The sequence below is a fragment of the Glycine max genome, chromosome 17, assembly GCF_000004515.6.
Source record: "Glycine max cultivar Williams 82 chromosome 17, Glycine_max_v4.0, whole genome shotgun sequence".
NCBI classification, from domain to species: Eukaryota; Viridiplantae; Streptophyta; class Magnoliopsida; order Fabales; family Fabaceae; genus Glycine; species Glycine max.
This window is the reverse complement of record NC_038253.2, coordinates 36,080,600-36,103,973: the sequence shown is the minus strand read 5'-3', so window position 1 is coordinate 36,103,973 and position 23,374 is coordinate 36,080,600. Positions and strand designations below refer to the sequence as shown.

The 23,374-nt window shown below is 34.1% G+C and overlaps 2 protein-coding genes across 4 annotated transcripts; one reads left to right on the top strand and one right to left on the bottom strand.

The window, feature by feature from the left end:
* Positions 1 to 1,781: 1,781 nt before the first annotated feature.
* LOC100783788 (uncharacterized) lies at positions 1,782 to 5,922 on the top strand. The gene is made up of 8 exons (NM_001254246.3): positions 1,782 to 2,344; positions 3,588 to 3,655; positions 3,767 to 3,968; positions 4,055 to 4,152; positions 4,252 to 4,321; positions 5,156 to 5,227; positions 5,406 to 5,519; positions 5,618 to 5,922. Exons 1-8 carry the CDS (start codon positions 1,931 to 1,933, stop codon positions 5,675 to 5,677), a joined length of 1,098 nt encoding a protein of 365 aa, NP_001241175.1. The 5' UTR covers positions 1,782 to 1,930; the 3' UTR covers positions 5,678 to 5,922.
* LOC100816713 (uncharacterized) lies at positions 5,917 to 22,738 on the bottom strand. 3 transcript variants are annotated; one of them, XM_006601107.4, is made up of 19 exons: positions 22,310 to 22,738; positions 21,006 to 21,654; positions 20,827 to 20,915; positions 20,611 to 20,709; positions 17,918 to 18,599; positions 16,834 to 17,784; positions 16,594 to 16,708; positions 12,141 to 13,924; positions 11,859 to 11,931; positions 11,628 to 11,748; positions 11,433 to 11,528; positions 10,662 to 11,114; positions 9,650 to 9,745; positions 8,272 to 8,433; positions 7,977 to 8,141; positions 7,208 to 7,321; positions 6,947 to 7,129; positions 6,481 to 6,525; positions 5,917 to 6,305 (listed from the first exon to the last, which is right to left on the bottom strand). In XM_006601107.4, exons 1-19 carry the CDS (start codon positions 22,400 to 22,402, stop codon positions 6,174 to 6,176), a joined length of 6,102 nt encoding a protein of 2,033 aa, XP_006601170.1. In that variant the 5' UTR covers positions 22,403 to 22,738; the 3' UTR covers positions 5,917 to 6,173. The 3 variants fall into 3 exon arrangements, with proteins under 3 accessions (XP_006601170.1, XP_006601169.1, XP_003549306.2); XM_006601106.4 differs by having other exon boundaries at positions 16,834 to 17,790; positions 22,310 to 22,737; XM_003549258.5 differs by having other exon boundaries at positions 11,442 to 11,528; positions 16,834 to 17,790; positions 22,310 to 22,735.
* Positions 22,739 to 23,374: the final 636 nt, after the last annotated feature.

Here is a 23,374-nt window from a genome sequence, read left to right as displayed (position 1 = left end):
AAATGATATATTTTGTTGTTTGATTTAAGAGAAATAAAGTAGAAATGATATTTTTGTGTTTAAGAAAATCAATTTTTTATCTAAAAATTAAAAAAAAATCATTTTAAAATCAATTTTCTCCCTAATATTTTTTTGTCTTAAAAAACTATATCACTACAACTGAAAAAATGAAAATTTTAAGCTTTGAGTCTACCACTTAAAATTTTATTCTCTTATTATTCATTTCGACCAAATTTAACCACTACTTTTCTATCATTTGAGATTTAATTTGTCTGTCAAATCAAACATAGTCTAAACTATTTCAATTTTCGTAAGTTGTTTCACAATTTTAAAAGTCTTATATTTTTAATTTATTCTTATGTTATAAAATAAAATATTTATTACCAATAATAAAAATATCCAATATTTTCTTTTAATTTTTATTTAAATATGAAAATAGTTATATAATACAAGAAAACTTATTAATTATGACTACATAAATATGTTTAGGACTAGTTTGGATAAACTTATTTGTTAAAAAAATATTAATTTTAATAAAATAGGTAGTTTTATAACATTTTAGTGTTTGTCTAAATTGTTTTCGCTTGAAAAAATAACTTTTTGTTTATTTTAAGAAGAAAATCATATTTACTTATTAAATACTTATTTTAAAATTATTTATTTTAAGTTTCAACAAACTAATTGTTAATTTTTCTTTTGAAGTATACGTGGGAATGTATCTTTCTTTTTTTCGTTAAGTACGTGGCAATATATCTAAATCAACGGAACTCAGAAAAATATGGATGATAATAATGATATTAAATGATAGTAAAGTCACGTAATAAAAGTTACGTATTAAATGATAATATTGAGGTTAAAGATGTACCTAAAATAGTTATTCTATTTTTCCGTAAAAGTTACTAATAGTTGCCGTTACGTTACCGTAAGTTTTTTTCTCTTCTATTTTCCTAAATAGGCGATAAATATATATATATTAAAAACGAATAAAAAAATATCAACTCTACTTTGGAAAAATTAAATTAAATTCTCTTTTATTAATGCTTTATCTTTTCTTAAAACAAGCTCTTAAAAAAAATACTAATATGTTAATAAGTATAAATATTTTTCATGTTACACAAATATTTTAAAAGTCTGAAATTTATAAAGGATAAATTAAAACGTGTATTTTCTTGAAGAAAAATTAAAAATAATTATAATTAATTACTATAATTTTCATAATTTTATCAAAAACATATAAAATAGTTTAACAAATATATACAATCAATATAATTTTTTTTATAAAAGAGTTATATAATGATAATATAAATTTTTTTATATAGTCATCTAATCACAAATCATCATATATAATATATTTATTGACTTTTAAAATAATTATCTTAAAATAATTTAATTGAATGAAAGTATAAAAATTATATTTAATATAAATTTTAACATAATTATTATTATTATTATCAAAGTAAACAAATTCAATCACAAATAATTATGTTGATAAATTTATTGTCTATGACAACAATTATTTCAAAAACAATATTCTAAAAAATATATACATAATTAATTAATGCAAGTGAAAACCAACGTTGAAAGTGATCTTTCCTTCAATGGCGATGGCTGACCATATATCCACTTCCCAACAACAGCATAGTCTAAAAAAAAATATAAAGCAGTAGCATTTATTTCGTAATATTATGAATAATAAAAAAAGAAAAAAAATAGGAGAAGACTTTTTGTTTGGAGTTTCATTTCAATCAAGTTTTTAACAACTTGACACAGGTGACAGAACAGAAGGAAGTAAGACTAAAAGCCGCCTCTATTATATTTACTCTCCAATCTCTTTCTCTTTCTCTTTCTCTTTCATTAATAAACAAAGATTCTTCTCTATTTCTCCAACTCTTTCTGCTTCTTCCACCAAAGTGGCATCAGAAAACCAAAAATGGGGTGTGGCAATTTATTCTTCACAATTCTGATAACTTTCTCAGTGGCACTCATAACATACAATATCATAATCTCAGCCAATGCCCCTCTCAAGCAGGACTTCCCGGGGCCCTCACGCCCTTCCATCAAGGTGGATCCTCTCATCAAGATGCCACTGCACAGAAAATCATCATCCTCGGAGGAATCGAAGAAGAGGTTGTTGTTCCACACTGCTGTCACTGCCTCTGACTCTGTCTACAACACGTGGCAGTGCAGGGTGATGTACTATTGGTTCAAGAAGGTAAGGGATGAAGGAGGAGATGAATCTGGGATGGGGGGGTTCACTAGGATCCTGCACTCCGGGAAGCCGGACCAGTTCATGGATGAGATCCCCACTTTTGTTGCTCAGCCTTTGCCTGCTGGAATGGATCAGGTTTGGTTTTGGTTTGGGGTTCTCAATTGAGTTTGAATTCCTCTTAATTGGTTCTTGCAAAATTGTGTTTTTGTGGGTTTGGTTGTGTGTTGTGATTATGCAAAAGGTTTTTAAAAAAATGATTTTTTTTTTTTATGTGGGGGGTTGAGTTTCTGGGTGATTTGTGTGAATGCACTTGTTCTTGGAGAAAAAAAAATCGTGTGAATTTTAGTTGGAATGGTCGAATAGTGTGAAAAAGTTTTAGGTTGTAAATTCACCACTGTGGATGTGATTATGCAAAAAGGTATATTAAAAAAATGAATTTTTATGTGGGGGGTTGAGTTTCTGAGTGATTTTAGTTGGAATGGTCTAACAGTGTGAAAAGGTTTTAGGCTAGAAATTCACAACTGTGGATGTGATTATGCAAAAAGTTATATGAAAAAATTGAAATTTTTATATTGGGGCTTGAGTTTCTGGGTGATTTGTGTGAATGCACTTATTCTTGGAGGAAAAAATTGTGTGGATTTAGTTGGAATGGTCTAACAGTGTGAAAAAGTTTTAAACTTGTATCCAACAACTATGAATGGTCGTGGGTTGACTTTTTGGTAACTTCAAGTGGTGTTTTGATTATTGGTTATTTGTTGGCTTTGGTTGTGTTGGGTTATGTTTTTCTACCACTATGGCTGTGATTATTCAGAACAAAAGAATAAAGAAAGAAAGGAAATGTTTATACGGATGCTTCAATTTCTGAATGATTTCACTTATTCTTTGTTAGAGATCTTATTAACCAGTCATATAGACAAAATAGTGTATATATGGGGGGACATCTTTGTATGTATCCTAGTGGTAGTTGTTGGGTCTATAGGAGCACTGGTTAATGGGCCATCCTTCACACTCGAGATGTTCTATCCTCAGCATGAAGGAAATGTGTTAGAGATCTCGCATTGACAACGAAATAGTATACATAAGTGAGGGAGAATCCTCACCCATGAACTAACTTTGAAGGTTGAGGCCTTGAATCCAAATTATAAGATTTCTAAAGGAGGAAAAATGGCTATTGGAAATGTATGCATATTTGTTCCAGATTTAGATATGAAGACTAGTTCCTACCATAAATGGGTTTGAATAATTGAAGGACTAAAATCGTATTAATTTAAGTCAATTTCTCGTTTGTAAATTGTAAGTAAGGCACATTTTCAGTGATCAAAATCACTGGTTTATTCCTTATTCTTATGAATTCTAAGTCATCTCTACCCTATAACAGGGTTACATAGTCCTTAACAGACCATGGGCATTTGTGCAGTGGCTTCAACAAGCAGATATTAAAGAAGAGTATGACCTGTTTAAACTTAATCTCTATATTCAAAGCTGGAATCCATTTTTCTATCTTTCTCCTTCTCTCTTGGGATTTTGGTTTTGACTTTTGTTAGTTCTGTATATCAGTTACATATTGATGTCAGAGCCAGACCATATAATTGTCAAACCTATACCCAACTTAGCCAGAGATGGGCTAGGAGCTGCGTTCCCTTTCTTTTACATTGAGCCTAAGAAGTATGAAACAGTGCTAAGGAAGTACTTTCCTAAGGAGAAGGGACCAATATCCAATATTGATCCAATTGGGAATTCACCTGTTATTGTTGGGAAGGTATCGGTCAAAATAAGTTTTCTTTGATAATAATGAATACTCTTGATTTTGGGCCACTTTTTTAAATTTTGTGGAAAAAATGTTAGGAATTCCTCAAGAAAATTGCTCCCACTTGGATGAATGTTTCTCTGGCAATGAAGAAGGATCCTGAAACTGATAAAGCTTTTGGATGGGTGCTTGAAATGTAATTTTATTTGCTTTCTTTCTCTTATCCATAATAATATCCTTTCTTAACCTCACAACTTGACTTTTTTTATGTTTTTCTTTTGTGTCATTGGTTTAGGTATGCTTATGCTGTTGCATCTGCTCTTCATGGTGTTCGTAACATATTACACAAGGACTTCATGATTCAGGTTCAATAAGGTTCTCTCTTTTATTTTTATTTTTTTCTGCCGACCAGTATTAATAAGTAAATTATACAAGGACTTTATGTTAATATGTAATAGTGAATAAGCTTAGAACAATATATAAGAATTGGTATCATACACTACTGACTAGACCTCAAGTAAAACACATTAGTCCCGCGTAGCCCCATTTAAATGACCAATGGTAGAAGTTAGTCTGGATAAAAAATTTAATAAGCAGGAAATAAAATAAAATAAATCAAACTTCTTGCACACGATAAAATCAATTTATGCATTCTAACTGTTTTAGGAGCTCACTTATCCAACTTCTTCATAAGCACTATAAACTTAGGAGTTTGGTATTTTTCTTGGAAAAGTCTTAACACTAAGGTTTTATAATTAAAAAGTTCTTTTCTTGGAAAAGTCTTAACACTAAGGTTTTATAATTAAAAAGTTCTTACAAGTATTCCAAACTGGGCTTATTGAAGTTTGTTTAAGTGCAGCCTAAATCATATGTTTAAATAAAGAAAAAATAAAATTCTAAAATGTCGATTTTTTTATAAAAAAAAGTGTACTATATTTTGCATACTTCCTTGTTAATGTATGTAAATAGAAGTCACATTGAATAGTACGAGAATAATGCTGTATTCATTTATCCATTGTCAACCTAGACTTTTTTTTCTTGTTATTGCAATTCGAAGGTTTCTGGACTATGCTTCGTTGCTTTTCATTTTCTAACATTACACTAAAACGCATACTTATCTTGTCTGTATAAACTGAATTCTTCACAAACACTCTCCATCTTCAAATTTACTAACACTTGTTTGTTTATTATGCGATCAGCCTCCATGGGACAAAGAAATTGGCAAGACATACATAATTCACTACACTTATGGCTGTGACTATACAATGAAGGTACTGTGCTGTGGATTGAGCTCCTACACATTTTTATTATGATGTTCATTGAAGAAATTGAAAAGATGAAAAGAAGGAAAACTTATATTTAATTTAATTACCACTCACGGAGCAGTACATATACATATCTCTTTTATTGCGTAGAGTTGTTACTCAATGTATGATGTTAAATATTTAGGGTGAGCTGACCTATGGAAAGATTGGAGAATGGAGATTTGATAAAAGATCTTATGATAAAGTTGCTCCCCCAAAGAATCTGACATTGCCACCACCTGGTGTTCCAGAAAGTGTGGTATGTTTTCACCTCCCTCACTAGATAATGTGATTTTGTTGAGTTGCATTCTTGTTTGTGGCGGTTTTCTCTAACATCAACTTGTAAACCTTTTACAGGTGACTCTCGTAAAAATGGTGAATGAAGCTACAGCAAATATTCCAAATTGGTGGTCATAGGAACTTTAAAGGTGTTGCAAATTACAATCGTTGGAGAATGCTTTGGACCTATGGCCATTTTACACGGAAGAGCATTGTACACGTTGCTTATGTATTTATGTAATTCTTCGTATATAGTTGGACTTGCGAGTGAGACAAACCTGTGGAATTGTATCACCGGTGCTTCGTCAAAATGCTTGCGTTCAGCTGCTGCTCCAGTATTTGGTTTTCTTAATTAAAACTTGCTTCACCTTAATTTTCATTAATCCTAAAGGTGTCTACTAATTGAAGCTAGCAAAAAACAATTCAACTATTCAAGACATGAAAAATTCAAACACTTTGTAAGGTACATTTCCAGGGAAGCTCGTTTTACAAAAGGCTACAAAACTTTAGCACCTCCTTGTCGATTGCGTTGCAGCACCCTGCCCCCGAATTCAATGGGTAAAGAGATTTTCAAGCATCATGAACACTATCCATGTGGGTCGAACATGCAACAAACCATAACTTACAACTGCAATCAGTTCATATAGCGCCTGCAATTTTTTGAATAGCAGTAACATGGAATCTTTCCTTCGTCTTCGTGGTTAAAGTGATAATCATACGTAATCTCTTCACCAGGAAATATGTCCCTCTCTGCCAAGAAGACGACCTTCAAAACCAAAGGCAAATAAGTTTTAATTACAGAAACCCCATATGCTGTTCATCTCGGCATAGCTTTAATTTTTCATTATTGAACATAATGAAATGCATAAGGTCAAAGCGTTGCTAGGAAGGGGAGTAGCAAATTTCCAACGCAGTAAATTGAATCTAAAGTAGCAAATTACCTTCTTTTCATGCCTTACGGTGATCACTTTTGCCACGCAATTTGGCTGGTCATGTAAATAAAAGATTTGTTATAATGCTGAATTGAAGTACAAAAGGAAACAACACCTATTGTTAAAAAGTTAAAACACATCACATCAATTGAGACTTATAATGGTCATGGACATAAGTTATATCAATGATAGACGAAAGATTTGCTCACAAGTATGGAGTTCAAATTTTATGCAAAACATGCATTGACATAAAGATCGATTAGAATAAGGTTCTTGGTTGTACATGCAGAGTAGTTTTTTTGGACAAAATCACCAATAACATTCGTAATTGAGGATACTACCCCAAACAACCTCATAACAAGCCAAGTCTTGTAAACAAACATCCACAGGCATAGACAAAGGCGTTAATGAATGCAACACTAAAATTGACAAAACTAAAAATGAATGTAGAATCAAATTTTAAAATAATGTATACCAGGCATGAGTGGTTAACAAATCGAGCAATCCCCCCTTTCCTTGTGGCGTCAATAATATGTTCTTTGTCTATCCTGAAGAAGTAGCAGGCACTCTTGTACTGAAGTTTCCTTCCAGATTGATATTCCTTTTCTCTTTTATCAGCCACACGCAGCCCCACAATTTCACCAATATACTCAACAACCTGTAGAAGTAAAGGAAATACATCGTATTTGCAATCATAGTGGAGAGTCATATAAAAACTTGTAGGCCAGTATCGTACCATTTCACCCCGGGAAATAAATCGAGAAGTGTAAAGACCAAGGGCATGTATTCGGGACTTGTATACAACAAGGTGTTTCCATCCCTTTGCTTGTTTGTACCGAGCATATTCCTTCTGCATAAAGTAGGGCATTACTCAGGAAAATAGGCTGAAGCTTACCAAAAGAATTAGAATACCAAGGATACAAATGTAAATTTCCATTTAAAAAGTACTTGTTTTCCAAGGCCTGAAGTTTTTTAAGTTCTGCTACATTAACAAGTCAAGGATAAATATGTATATGCAATTAGGAAAACTAAAATCATGATCTTCATGACTTGAACAAATGTCGAAAATATGGGGACTTAAAGAAGAGGAAGGAAGAGAGATAAAAGACAATGAAACATTAAATTAATGTTAACTCATTTTATAATATACAGATATTATAAAACCAATAGCATTAACCATGATACTAATCATAATCCTAACTAAATAAGAAACAAATTATTAGATAAGGAAACATGGTAACTAATCTTAAGAAATAATGAGGAAATAGGGAAATTAATCTTGAAGGTAAGGATACCCTAGGATAGGATAAGATAGGTGAGATGCTTTTCAAAATACTAACAAACACATTGTCATACATTAGCTACACATCCAAGGAAAATACTTACTAAAATATCAATCAGCTACTGACCAGTAAATAAAATTTTAAAGCTTCTATTTCAGCAAAAGTGCAAAACAAATCTAATATCTATAAAAACTGAGGCCATATAATACAACTGAAACATACTCGACAATCATGCTCAATATCTAAATCTGGGAATTTTGGAAGTCCCTGCGAACATAATTTCTGCCCATTAATGTGTATCCAAGCATTTAGCTGCTCCTCAGGAACAAGGCATCCACCTTGGCACTGATTATTCTGAAAACCATCCCACCTACGGCCCTTGTAACCCTACAATGATCCAGAATAAGACATTTAATTTCATTACACGTCAGACATAAAATAAAAATAAAAACAAAACTCAAATGGACCCCACTTCACCCCAAATAAGTCCCAAAAACACAATGAATGAAGAAAATACCTCTACCCTTGCACAGGTGAATTCCTTTTGTTCTTGACTGCCAATTTCATCAAGAGGATCATATATGAACAGACATCTAGGTTCAATAGTATGAAGCATGCATCTTCCATAAAATCCAATCTTCTCATCATTAATACCTTCAGTCTCACTTTGCAAGAGGTTCTGCAAAAGAAGTTGAAAAGCAATTGTCATGGGAGTTATGGTACCCTAATGGGTATAGCACAATGTGTGTCGTCAAATATTTATTGACAAAAGATTTCATAATAAATGTTAAAATTCAACAAAACATATAGTGGATAACGAAGTTCTTGACAACTCATCTTAGGTACCAAATGCAAGAAAGAAAGAAAAAGGCACACCGAAGCAATTTTAATGGAGCATATTCTAATCCAAGTTTCTAGTGTGTTTTGATGGGATTAAGCCCTATCTAATCCGATTGACAATAAGGATATGGAGGATGAAATGTCTGATTCAGACTCAAGTGATCCTCGGGATCTTGATCCTTTACCTCCAGGCAACATGCCCTCATGCACAAACTCTTTGAACCATGGACTTTCCTTGAGGTAGAAAATGTTACACCCTAACTCCCAGTTAAGCATTTAACCTAACAATATATGCTTGATCCAACAATTATTTTTGTGGGAGAAAGGAAAAAATAAAAGATAGCTAACAACAGTAATTTTTAAAATTTAATATATGATGCAGTATCCCAACCTAGTATTCCAAATTATTTGAACAAATACAAATAATTAGGTCAAGTACTAGTATTACTAATACAAACCCAAGTCCACAAACAGTAAGACTAGTAATCCTAATATTCTCTAGCAGTCCCACTCAAACTAAAAGTCAGCTCAGCTTTAAGCAGGTCATAAGTAACAAATCCACAAATGGAAATAAAATAGCATATCTCACCAAAGAACTCGGACAACTAGTACTGCTGAAAAACCTGGGCAATATCCTTAGGCAAATTTACTTGTAGGAAAGCATTGATCTCAATATTTTTATGGTGTGTTTTGGTAAGATAGATACATGCACATTTTCCCAGAGAACAGATATCATTAGACAACCAACCTTAGAAATAAAAATTAGTCTTAATGCATTATACTCCCAACTTTTTAAAAAACTTTACCTTATACCGTTGAGCTGACGTGGCATGCTGACATAAGCATAAAAGTTGGGGGTAAAAAGTTCAATTATTTTAGCATCCCATGCCAGCTCAACGACAGAAGGTAAAATTTGCAAGTTTTTTAAAATGTTGGGGGATAAAAGGTGCAATTAAGCCTAAAAGTTATAGTTTTTGATTTAGTTTAATTAAAGCCACCACATCATTGGCAGAAGAGTTGTGTGATGTAAAGTCCCACCTATCAAAGAAAAGTACCTTTTGATGAGCACACCAAGGATGAAACTTGACAGAGCAATCAGCAATCCTGCACTCTATACAAGAACCACCCCATCGATTGCAAATGGAACAAACCTGAGAGAAATATTGTAGTGAAAACTAGAGCAAATTTTAAACAGTTGTTCAGTCAATGGTCTAACAGTGAGAAATATTGTAGTGAAAACTAGAGCAACTAAACAGTTGTAAAATAAGTTTGACCTTACATATCTTTGTTCAGTCAGAGCTTGCAGGCACAATTTATTTCTTCGTTTCATAGTTAACACTATTTCATCTATTTAAACACTAAATTGCATAGTATTTTGAGTCCAGTGTTAATCCTATGGATTAACACTGGACTCAAAATATTGTAGTGAAAACTAGAGCAACTAAACAGTTGTAAAATAAGTTTGACCTTACATATCTTTGTTCAGTCAGAGCTTGCAGGCACAATTTATTTCTTCGTTTCATAGTTAACACTATTTCATCTATTTAAACACTAAATTGCATAGTATTTTGAGTCCAGTGTTAATCCTATGGATTAGGACTTTCAAAGAACTACTAAGCCCACATATATGACCCAACAATCATTCCAAGGCTTACCCATATAACCCAGAACATGAAAATAAAGAGTACAAATCAGTAAATCAACCCTGAAAAAGGTACATATTTGTGTACTTATTGGGAGGAGGGACTTGACTCTATTAATCACTGCCTGTACTGTAACAAGACAGATAAAGGAGGAAACAAAGAAGTCACATGATTATCTATTTCAAAAACAGCTTATACTCTCTGTTTTCATTTATGAATTTTGTGTCATTGGTGTCAGCAATACTAAGATACAATAAGTATATATAGGACAAAAGAAACATACACATGTAACTACAGTAATTGCCCAAAATAATCAATAATGGTAAAGGATCAGAACCCATTGAGAACAAACAAACTTGCTGTTTTAGTTTAGAAATTAGTTGGCTCAACCAGCTGAGCAATATAAAATTTGTTAGGTACTCACCACATCTGCTCTTGGACGTGAAACACCAGATACATCAAAAGCACTCATGGTGTCAACATTAGGGCATCTTGTTCTAGGAGTCCAAAGACCACAAACCATATGAATCCATTGTTTAACAGTTGGATCAAGAACCCCTTCTGTAATGCTGTTATGTACCTTGAAATTTGAAAAAGAGGTTGGGGTGTGTGGTATGTGATTTGTAGATATTTGATTCATCAGATCTGTTGATGTATCAACGATTTTCGGCTTCAAAACACTTTCTTGATCAACTTCTAGTCCATCTTTTGAGGATGGAAATGCATCTATTTCCTTTTCAAGAACTTCACATGAAGTTGTATCCCTAGGCATGCCATCTTTCTCACAATTCCACACTTTGAGGAGGCTCTTGACAATCGTGTGACTCATTATTGCTCGAGTCATGGCTCCACCTCCATAACCACAAAGGACACAAGCCTTGGTGTTGGACCCACCAAAATGAAAAGAATGGAAAGAAGTATAAATTAGTTCCTAAATAAAGAACTTATTATAAATGGCTATATACACAGTAGCAAAGAAATCGCAAATATTCAGGAATATCAATCAATAGTTGAATAACTTCATCTTGGGTATGGACAGAAAGCATATATATATATATATATATATATATATATATATATAACAAGTACGAAATTTGAAGGATAAATGGCTTCATGTAAGTCAAAAGGAAACCACAAAAACAAGGCTATCCTATATCAGGATTGAGAAATCAAATGGAAAATTCAAAAGGCTTACGGGATATACAATATTTTTTGAGTTTGTTCGGCATGGCCTGCAACACCAACTACTTTTTTTGGGTAATGTGGAAACACCATAGCAAGCTTGATGTACCTAATACACAAGATAAAGGAAATAGTATCAAACTCTTGTTTCATACAAAAAAAAATATGAACAGTTCAACAATTGAATATTACTTGATTATAAACATACTCTAATCAGACATCGACTACACTCCAACAAACAGTTGATTTTATCATTGGTTGAGCGTCGACACACACAGCAGAAAGCATCTGAATTTATGGTGGATATGCTCGTGTGACCTTGAATAGAGCTGCAAGACAGCAAGAGCAACGAGAAACATTCAGTGAAGAAAGCATAGGCATTTAAATGGAATACTTCTAAAACAGAATAAGCAAATAGGACAACTTTTGATTTGCTCACTTTCTACTTTTTGTGCCACACAAACCAGGCTCCTGATCTTGAGCACATTTCGTCATATCCATCACTTTGGTTTCTGGCATGCATTTAAAAACCATTGTGAAGAGGCATTTCTCAGGAAAATAATTCTCACACTCAAAAAGCTATAGAAGAGATTAAGGTAAGTAAAGCATGCAACCATATTTCAAATGAAGAGGACATGCATGTGTATATAACAATCTAAACCCATTTACAACAAAATAACATTATTTAGAAAATTAATCATGTAGCTCAGCTCAAATTCACCTTTAGCAGTGAGTTCATTAATACTACGCTGTTTCCGAATTTCCTTGTTCTTCACCTTCAATGAAATATTAGCTCTATTTCCAACACTATCACCCTGCTTAGCTTTGGCATCTCTCTTCCCTTTATATACAGCAGGTGGCTTGCCACCTCTCTCCAAATCTTCCATAGACACATCAACATTTGTTTCATTTAAAAATATTGTATTTTCGGTTTCATTGTGTTCCTTAATTTTCAAACCAGGGTTCCTACAGCAGTGCCCACTACTTGTTTCAATGCTCAATCTCTTCCATTTCTTTTTTGAAGTTAGTCTGGGTTTTCCATTTGTATGGCCCATACATCTTTTGGAAGATTTAAGAACCTTGCTGAGAGAGACAATTTTTGCTGGTTTTTGCACCTCTCTAGCCAAATGCCCATTAGATATTTCACCATATTTTCCACATACTACTACTGGCCTTGTGATTCTATGAGCATTTTCCTTCCTGCAAGAGAATGGCCTCAGTTTATCATTTTCAGGTTCCTCATAGGCTAGTTCTTGCATTTGAAACTGTTCAAAACAATCAGAACTGAGATCCTTTTCCAATTTCTTTGTTCCTGAAACTCCAGGCAATGTGTGAAACTCAGCATCAGAGCTTGATTCTGACTCATAGCCAACTTTGAAACTTTGATGCTTGTTCAGACGATTCTTACAAGAAAGAAATTTGGATGAATATGCAGTATGTTTTTGTTTGTTACTAGGTTGAACGAAGGAAGACTTGTTAGATGATTTTTTCAGGCTAGACAAAGAGTGCATTTGCATTTCTCTTGACAAACTAGAAGAGGAATTACAAATCCCAGCACCTTCTTCATTCTTTTTATGCAATAAGGAAGATGAAGCATCTACAATCCTCACCACATTTCTCTTTCGCTTTTTTCCTTTAAGGACTTTCTTGACTTTTTGAGATTGATTGGTTTTACAATTAGAAGAAAGCACAAAATGATTTTGATTCCGTCCTTTCTTCCATATCAAGGAATCCAACAGTTTAAGGTCATCAAGGAGATTGCAACATGGTTGATCATATAAGACTCTCAGATAATCATTTTTCAAGCAACTCCCAGTGGTCGAGCCTAGAAACTCATCACTTCTTTCAACCAAATCTGACGACCAGCCTTGATCAATACCTGACCCTTCATCAACTACAAGGTTGTTGACAAAGCCAGTGTCTACAGCATCATCAGTACAGGAATCAATTTTGTTGACCTCCACAGATGCCTGAGTAACCACAGGAGCAGAGCATCCAGAAGAAACATTAGAACTTTTTTGCTCTTTTGAGATGTCTCCCATGTCAATAGTTCTTTTGAAGCGTTTCATAGAAATGTTTCCAAGTTGAACACCATCTTGTCCTTCCCAATCCAAACCAGTAGCTGTCTGATCTAAAGATGTTGCATCACAAACTGCTTTCCTGACCTTACTTGGCACATCTCTCCATTGAGGTGTATGAAAGCCAATTTTGATTGAGTCTTGGCCATCTAACTTCCCACCCTGCTCAATGAGGATATTTTTTCCCTTTGATGTATCCACATCTCTACTCAAATCTGAAGCCATCTTCAAAGAAGTTTCACCACTGGCATTACCAAGTTTTTGCTTTAAGTTGTAACAAAGGGGTTCAATTCCTGAGAAAAAATTGCTTCTGCAACAGTTTGTCTGAGCAGCGCAAGAGTACTTGCCTCCCAAACATATATTTGATGGTTGCTCAGAACATTTTTCACATGCACCTGACCTGGTATTGTCTTTGTTTATACCAAGGCTGCAACATCAAAATTAGGGGAGAGAAAAAGTAACAATAGTTAGAGGTGTGACTCCCAGAGGACAGAAAAGTTTGCAGACAATAGTATTATAAATGGAACCCAGGTTTCTGATCTGAAAAGATAGAATATTGTTAATGAATTAAATACCCAATTTACAGAAATCCCAGCAGCTGTTTTTTTTTCAACAGCTACCAGTTTTATGTTTATGATCTGATCTGAGGTGAAAACTATTCATTAAAATTGCTTGTGAAGAGATTACAAGAAAAAGAACAGTTGCAGTTTCATCCACAGGTGTCAACAATAACAGGCAGAGTAGTCACTAGTCAACACTGAATAATGATGCAGACTGGTTTATCCCCAAAGACTTAAATGCTATAGCAGGGTAGCAAATTATGGGATAGCCTCATTACATTAGAAAAATAAACATCATATTAATAATTAACAGTGATAATCTAGAGACTTATTCACCACCAATCTAAGGCATAATTAAACAAGTCAATAAGAACAAGAGACTGATGCTGAGGTGCTTTGTTGCCCTGGTTGTGACTGAGAAGAGATGCCATGGACGAACAACAAAGCAGCTGGAAGTCTGGAACAAAATAATCAACAGCAAAAAAGAGACGACACGATGGAGAGGATGTGTTTCACATAAAAAAGAAACAGATAATAGGATAAAGCAAGTTGCATAAATAAAAAAAAAGAGGAAAAATCTGCAGGTATGCACCATATAAATAGAATCTGGAATAAGCAGAAGACAAGTCAAAGGGGGCTGTAATAAAACTTGTTGGGCTTTGTCAGAAAGAATGTAAATGTAAATAGGATAAATTACAAGTCATACAGTATCATATTTAATAACAATAAGCAAGGGTTTGAACCCTATCTAGAAAAACAATGGCTTATCCAGAAAATGTGTCGCCTCCAGAGATGGGTTTTTAAGCTTGGACAGAGAAGCAACCGAGTTAATCCTTCTTGGAATAAGGAAGGGTTTTGAACCCTATTTTCATTCTTATGTGAGCAAATGTGAAATTTCAAAAGTCACCTTAAAAATTTGAGGGATAAATGAACAAAGGGGGCAAGACAAGAATTTTTAATGGTCTGTTAATCACAACAACCATGATTTGTTTTCAATGTAATACCACTTCTGTGTTCATTGTGCAAGATGCACTATCATGCCACTAATAACTATTTTGGTGATAGGTGAAAACCAATCATTAAATAAAGATTAAAAAAAAGGACCAAATAGCAGTAAAGACGTTATCCTTGACTGTGGATAATGGATACAGAATACATGAAATGAAAAATATAACATTGATATTTTCATTATCAAAAACTGATGTTGACCCTAAACACATGATCCCATACCACAACTACATAGAACATAGTCATACAGTTTTTTGAACTGTCAGTCTATTTTCCACAAAAGAAAACAAGCACAACATCAACATATTTTGCACATAACCAATTAAGCTAGGCCTCTGTTTTAAGCACCCATGATTTTGCACCATGTTTCAATAATAATACCAGACTAAACCAATGGCTGATGTTTCTTCCCTAACAAAATTAAAACATCCTGCAATCCTTCGTTGTGGTCTTTCTAGCTTCAACTTTCAAGCAAAGTCATTGAATTAATTACTCTAATGGTCAACCCCCAAATTCTCACATTTTTAACTCAACAGGTTTAAAATTATTTGCTTATAGCAAAATGTTTAGGTTCCAAGAGATTTAGTTCTGATACCTTCAACAATATACTTTCCTCTCCCTCCAAATTATCCCATTTCTCACTACCTGTCCCACCACATTCAGCCTAACACATTTGAGATTTAGCGTGTATTTGAGTAAACAACTTAATTAAGGGCCTATTTAATAAGATTTTACCACACAAAAGCTTATTTCCTAAACTTGACCGTGGAACATATTGAAAAAATAGGTAAAATCAAATTTATTTTCACAAGATTCCCCAGGAAGTTTATTGAAATATGCTAAAAAGAACTTATAGGAATCATAACCTATTATATTGAATTAATTACTCTAACAATCTACCCCCGAAAATTCTCACATTTTTAAGTCAACAGGTTTAAAATTATTTGCTTTTGGCAAATTGTTTAGGTTCCAAGAGATTTAGTTTTGATCCCTTCAACAATATACTTTCCTCTCCCTCCAATTTATCCCATTTCTCACTACCTGTCCCACAACATTCAGCCTAACACATTTTGAGATTTAGCGTGTATTTGAGTAAACAACTTAATTAAGCGCTTACTTAATAAGATTTTACCACACGAAAGCTTATTTCCTAAACTTGACCGCGGAACATATTAAAAAAATAGGTAAAAATCAAATTTATTTTCACAAGATTCACCAGGAAGTTTATTGAAATATGCTAAAAAGAACTTGTAGGAATCATAACCTATTTCATAAATCCAAACATATAAGTTCTCCCAAATGTACCCTCAGTATCTTCCTTCACACCCTTCTAGAGCTAAATAAAATAACAATTACCCTAAACCTAATTATAGAATTAGGGGGAAAATATTCCTTAAGATGCTATAAAATTAGGCTGTAAACTGAACATACTGACTGGTTTTAAAATCAGCACTACAGAAGATAATTTTCCAGTAAGATGCAACACAAATATCCTTATGACATTAACATGATATTCATCTGCAATTACCTTAAAGAAGTGTCTTCATTTTGAAGGTCATAAGAATCATTACATCGTGATTCCTTTTCTTTAGAATGTAAAGGTATTGGTGGCAGGCCAGACAAATGGCAATATCCATTCATACCTGAAAGGACAGTCACAATAACATGTGCATACTACAAAAAATTTAAAATTTCACAATCCGTGAAAAATTAAACTCTAAAAAAACCATTAAAAATTATAGGAAAATAAAAAATGCAATGTGCTTGCCTGTGAGGGAAGCCAGTTTCTCTAAACCAACAGTACTCTCGTGATTCCCCCAAATTCCTCTATTTTGGGACAATTTCAACGTTGCACCAGAAGTTCCCTGTTCAGATGTTGAAGCCTCACACCTATAATGCTGAACTTTTGAAATACAGCTGGATCTCCCTTGCTTCTGATTGATATATTTAAGATACAATGCATGCTGTTGCTTAGATAACTCCAGTATCTGTGACAATGCAAGCAACCTCATGTTTTCATCAAGCAAATAAGCATCCATATTAATGCCCTGCTGCTGCTGTGGCAAAATAGGAGTCTGATTTGACACAGAACTTGAAACATGATGGGGAAGGCCTTTCAAAATCCCTTTAAATGGAATGGATCTTTGTGGAGTATGATTTTCTTGCCCAAGAAAAGATACATTGTTTGAACCATGCAAAATATCTGCACACACAGATGTATCTGATGGTAAGCTTGATTCATGTATCTTTCCGTTAACAACCAAAATATCACTAGCACTAACAGCTCTCTTGATGGAGCTTGGATATTCCATTAACTGACCAATACCAAAACCAGAATTTATTTTAACACCAGAGTCTTTAGCAAAGTTCACCCCTTTATCATTGTTCAAACTTTTATTGGTCCTTATGCCAGAATTGTTTGATTGCCTTCCAGTGTGGCCGTAATCAGAATACAGTTTCTTGGGCATGATAGAGCTTTCATCATTCCACAAATTTTCACTAGCTTTTGTCTTTCCCCCAGATTGATTATCAAATTGCAGAAATGGTGAAAATGATAAACCCTCGGCCACATTTTTAGTTTCTGATCTAGCTCTAGCAGAAGCATTACCCACAGCAGACATATAGTTATTGAGTTTAAGCTGAGGCATTTCTTGAACCATTTTGATTGAACCAGCAGCATAGCTAAAATTATTCTGTAATTCCTCCTCCCTGCTGAGGTCTGCATCTAATGTACAAAGAACATTGTTAAGAGGTTTCTTCAAAATGAAACAAAAGGAGTATACACTGAATAAATAATAGATACAATATAACACTCGAACAATCAGCTAAGACAAAACATTGATTCAACGCACTATTAATCATCTGCTTCAGAGGTTGTGATTTTGGAGGACTGGCAAGGGCATTAAACAGAAGTGGTTCTGCAAATGATGGAAGTAGATTTCCTGTCTGAGGTGGTTGACCAAGCCTAAGATCAATATTGGAAGAAGCTGCATCTTTGCCTACAAGACCATCATTAGCATTCTTCTTTTTGATGCAATCATGGTCTTTCAAAAGGCTTGCTGGAATTTGCAAAGGAGAGTGGGCACTAGACAAATTTCCTTTCCTTTTTTGAGAATCAAAGAAAGGAGGTATTGGCTGACAACCATCATCCAATTGAGTTCCAACAAAGTTTGGTGCAGTTGTATACATAGCCAGATTAGATACCGTTAGCTGGTTTTTCAACTGATCATACAAGCTGTTTTGTGAAATACCAGTAAAACCTTTGAGTGGAATGTTGCAACCATCCTGGATTGTTGTCGCTTGTTTACCGGACAATGCATCAATAAATAAATTGTTGTCTGCATGAGCATTTTTTGGAAACACGGCATAGTCAGAAGACTTTGCAGACCTTGACATGACTGCAGATGAACTCAACATATGAGACAAATTAGTCTTGGACATATCAAATGCAGATGCATTGGATCTCATCAGACTTCCTGTTGTTGATAATACTTCTGGCCAGTCCCATTCATTCTCATTTCCCAGAGACCTAATCTAAAGCATCATAAAAGTATCACCATCCAGTGTTCTCGTTGCTTCAAACACAGGCAAATAAGAAATTCAATTCTCAACGCCAACAAAAAACAAAAAAAGACATGTAAAATGAACGTAAAAATTTTATCAAAATTTGCACATGCATAAATTTTAAAATTTGGTTATCTTCCATTAAGCTAGCTAGAGTTCTCACAAATAAATGTCACTGACAAGACAAAGTGTACTACAGTGCCCAATGAACGAATAACTATTATGTATGAACAAACTAATAAGATTAGCATATTTGGGCTGCCCGGTAGTCTAAAGTCTAGTATCTAAAGTTATTATTGTTTGTAGTTGCTAATTTACCCCGTGCAACAATACACTTGAACAGATCTCACATCAATGTTCTGAAAACAGGACTGACTGAATCAGAAATGGAGTTCATGCTTTGTTGGTATGAATGTGAATCAAACGGGATTTTAAAATAATATAAGTATGAAATAATATCAGTAAGATAGTAACTATGTAAAAAACTTGTTGAGCTAGTAATATTCAAGAGAAAATCTAAAAGAAAACTTTTAGGTGACAATTTCCATAAATATATAAAATTTTAAACTCTTAATGTTTTCATAAAATGATGTTTTACTAATTTATGGTTACAACAATTCATTCAAAATTTAAAATAAATATTGAATTAAAGATGTGCTAAATACTTAGTTTTCTTTTCCATTTATGCTATCCATCAGTAAGTTAAGTGCAAGGTATAATAGTGTGTAGCAAAGAAGTTTGGCCTAATGGTTTGCTTCCTTTCCCCTCAATGTTAGACAGTGTGCACATGGTAAAACAGGCTATTTTCATTTTTCATGTGATTCATTGGTAAGTAGGCAGAATCCTAGAACAAGTAGCACATACATTTCTGGTATGCCATAGGCTTATTATGGCTACACCTATGCAATAATGTGTCAGCTTACAAACTGCCACACTATTGCACCAAGAACCATCAGAGAGAACTAATCTGGTCCACTGATTTCTACCAAAATATGCTTATTTAACACTGTTCCAACCGGTCAAACTTGCTAGTCTAGTCTGAATTTCAATACCATGACATTGTATCAACTATCAATTTAGCATCCCATCCAAGGTTATTATGTACAGTAAAATAAAGGTTGATGCTCCAATTAGATAATTCAATCAGAGCATTTGGTTCAACGGAGGGAAGGAGAAGTCCCCCTAGTTTGTATGACTCAAAAAGGTGAGTGAAAGGTTACCTTATTAGGTTAGCAGGGGAAGGGAAGGAAAATTATAGATAATATACTGTTATATCCTTAGAAATAAATAGGAAAGGATGATTTGCAGTCCAAAAACTAAAAATCACTTTCCTAACCCTTAAAATCCTCCCAATATTTGAGGAAAGACAAAAATAGGAAGGGGCAAATTTTAGCTCCCTCATGTCCCCTCCAAATCTTAAAACCAAATGAATAAAAAAAAATCCCTCCCTTCTTTGTTCCCTCCAACCAAACACACTGTAAACAATAAATATTAGTGTTGTGTAGCAGAAACTTTCCAATAGAAAGGAGAAAGATGCAAACAAGTGAAAGAAATTTTAGGGACCATAACATATGACATCCCCCAAATATTGAAAAGAAAATGCCAAAGAAATCCATGATTCCATACTCAGTGGAAAAACTTACAGGAAAGCATCCACACTCAAACGATTCATCAGAAGACATTTGAAACCCTCGTAAATAAAAGCTTTGGCTTGGGATACAAGCATTTCTCTTAGATCATAGGAGAAAAAAAAAATAGTGTCTTCCTTCTGGACCTTCTCTGATTTTATAGTCATTATTCAAGGGAGGATTAAAAAACAGCACCAGAGAAAGATATCTTTTCCTGTAAGTTGATAAATTCCCAATGGAATTCTAAGCAAAAGATCAAGCAGGAACATTCATATCTAAAATCCCACAGCCACATATATAAACTATGTATCACAAAACATCAACCAATAAAATGCATGAAAGCCACATCTTACCCCAAACTTCAAGAAGTATTGCTTCTGCCACTGAGAAATGGTCTCCCCACTTTCCATACGAACAGCTTCCCCTGGGTCAACACCATATAACCCTGAATGCTGCAGTATCAGAATAGACAAACCATTAAGCATTAATTATGCAGAGCATGTGAAATTAACTGTTCAAGAAGGGTGTGCCTAATCATTGTGAGTAGAACCAGTTTAGATAGCATTTACCTCGCAAAACTTAGCAACAGACATGTGGCAACAATGGCATGAGCAAACAATACCAAGAAGCCCTGTATTGCTAAGAAGAAGATGGCCACCTTTAAATTGACAATGGAAATGTGAGTTATCTATATATGTACCAAGGATAAATCTTAATTAATAAGAAAATATATGCTTCTAGCACTCACTTTTTCCCATGCAGAACACACGAGGGCACCCACTCATAAAAGGTGTTGCATACTTAGATGAGCTTTGTTCTAAAGCAACAGTTGGTGTAGTTTGAACATCTGACCAGCAAACATTTAGACTACATGCAGGGCTTGTACCTTGGCACTGACCTGAAGAAGAAAAAGACTCCCTAGCTTTCTCACCACCAGGAATTGTGGGCTGAGTAGCAGTATTGCTACTCTGAATATCATGGAAGACAAAACTACTACTATTCTTCAGACCAACCATTGCCCTGGAAGAAATCTCAGGAAAAGTAGTCACCCAACTTTGCAGGTTACGGTTTATTAAATTTTCTGTCATCAACCCCACACCAGATGTTCGGAAGGTTCCACTTTCTATGGAACCAACAACAGAATTCCCAATAGCAGCAGTACAATCACAAGATGAGATGCAAAGCTTGCGATTAGACAAATCCCAAGACTCATGCTGTAACAAGGATGGAGGAGCATAAAGGAGAGACAGAAATGAACTTCCAGTGTCGGCTTGGCCTGATCCATGGGTAATTGAGTGGGGAAAGCTTTGGTAAACAGGGCATTGCTTCCCTCCAACAAATTTTGATCTTAAGCCATGAGGAAATTGTGGATAAAGACAATGGCTTGTGTTTATCTCCTTCAATGTAAAATAGCAAGAAAAAGAGGATCGAAAAAAAAATTAGGAGTTCTAATAAAACACAATGATCTTAAGAGAAACACATATAGTCCAAGTGTTATATAAAGATATAGAATTCATACATGCAAAGCTGGAGACTATAAAGCAAAGATACAACATGTGACATGTATGCCAGAACAACATAGACACAGGAATATTGTAAATATTAAAAAATAGGACATTGCCTAACAATAATACAAAATATGAAGCATATAATTAACATAAAACACCAGTCTTAAATCAAGAGATAGAATCACTGTTTCAAAAGTGAGCATTAGTGCATGTGCATTAGTTATTGTACACATAATAAAATGCTATAACTTATCTAATTATTGTAGTGTTCTCATCTATAATGCTACATAAAAGTTCAAAAATAAAAGTAGAAAAAAAAAAAGTAAAATACATCTAGGAATACCACTTGCCGAGGACTGTACTTAGACAATAAATTTTACTACAATTAGTGCATCCGATCAAACTACTGCAATATTTCAAATTAAACTTCATTACAAGAGACAACAAATAATTAATCACCGGTACACAACACATTACGAGTCACGTATTCAAACAAAAGAAATAGCTCAAACAAAAGCAAAACAGAAGAGCTCAGTGGAGTTACCGGCTCCGGCTCCGGCACCGGTGCAGACGGAACCGCCGCGGACGTGGACGGCTGAAACGGCGAATCACATTTCCTCTTCCACGCGCTCTCCATCACGTAAAATCCCTAACATTCCACAATCAGAAACAAAACCACTCCGCAAAACCTTTAACAGATACAGAGACTAAAGAAAACGGAAGAAGGAAATGCGAAAAGCGTGAGGTGAGAACTGAGAACCCTAAGGAGATGAAAAAAATAGAGTGTGTGTGTGAGAGAGAGAGAGAGAGAGGAAGAAAGTGTGATGAAGTTTATTTTGAGAGCAGTGGGAACAACAGCGCCTAAGGGGAGAGTGTGAATAGATAAAAAAGAAGGGTGGCGGAGTAATCCGAGGCAGCAGGGACTGACAATAAACTGACACGAGAGGTGATATTTGGAGAATTTGGAGCGTTGATTTGTCTGGTTTATGAGGGAGAAGCCATTGTGGGCCGTTGATTGTGAATACAGCTGGTTTAGAAAGTGAATGGGCTGCTACGCTGTGTGGTCTGGTCAAGTCAAGTTGCGAGACATGGTGATGCTGCACTGCGTCAGGTTTCACGAGCCAATCGGTGCGTGGCAATGCCTCTCACTCTCAGTGGAGGGTCAGTTTGGTTTCACCTATGAGACGCTCACACGTTTCCTCATAATTAGTATAGTGTAAGAAAAAAGTAATAAAATGAGTTTTTTTTTTTTAATTTAAAAAACACATATATTATCTACGAAACATAATTTTATCTGAGTCAGTGAGATAGAATTATTATATATTAAGGATAAAGTTTTTCTTTTTTAAGTATTTTAACACAAGAATATATTTAGAATTCAAACTTAAGACTTATAATTAAACGGCTACAATTCATAATAATTTATTAATACACTTAATGATAAAATAATCAAAAGTGATAAAATATAATAATGTTTTTAATAATAGTTTACTAAAATGTAGTATATATGATTAAGTTCGGACTAAAATATCAGTAACTAATTAAATTTAAAGATTAAGATAATAATAAGTTATTAATTCAGACATTAAATTAAAAAATTAATTTTGAT

Coding starts and splice junctions, on each gene's coding strand:
- LOC100783788 (NM_001254246.3), top strand. CDS start 1,931: ATGGGGTGTGGCAATTTATTCTTCACAATTCTGATAACTTTCTCAGTG. Junction 4,153..4,251: donor TTTGGATGGGTGCTTGAAAT/GTAATTTTATTT, acceptor TCATTGGTTTAG/GTATGCTTATGCTGTTGCAT. Junction 4,322..5,155: donor ACAAGGACTTCATGATTCAG/GTTCAATAAGGT, acceptor TTATGCGATCAG/CCTCCATGGGACAAAGAAAT.
- LOC100816713 (XM_006601106.4), bottom strand. CDS start 22,402: ATGGAGAGCGCGTGGAAGAGGAAATGTGATTCGCCGTTTCAGCCGTCC. Junction 13,925..16,593: donor AATGAAGACACTTCTTTAAG/GTAATTGCAGAT, acceptor TTGATGTTGCAG/CCTTGGTATAAACAAAGACA. Junction 9,746..10,661: donor CACGTCCAAGAGCAGATGTG/GTGAGTACCTAA, acceptor TATTTCTCTCAG/GTTTGTTCCATTTGCAATCG.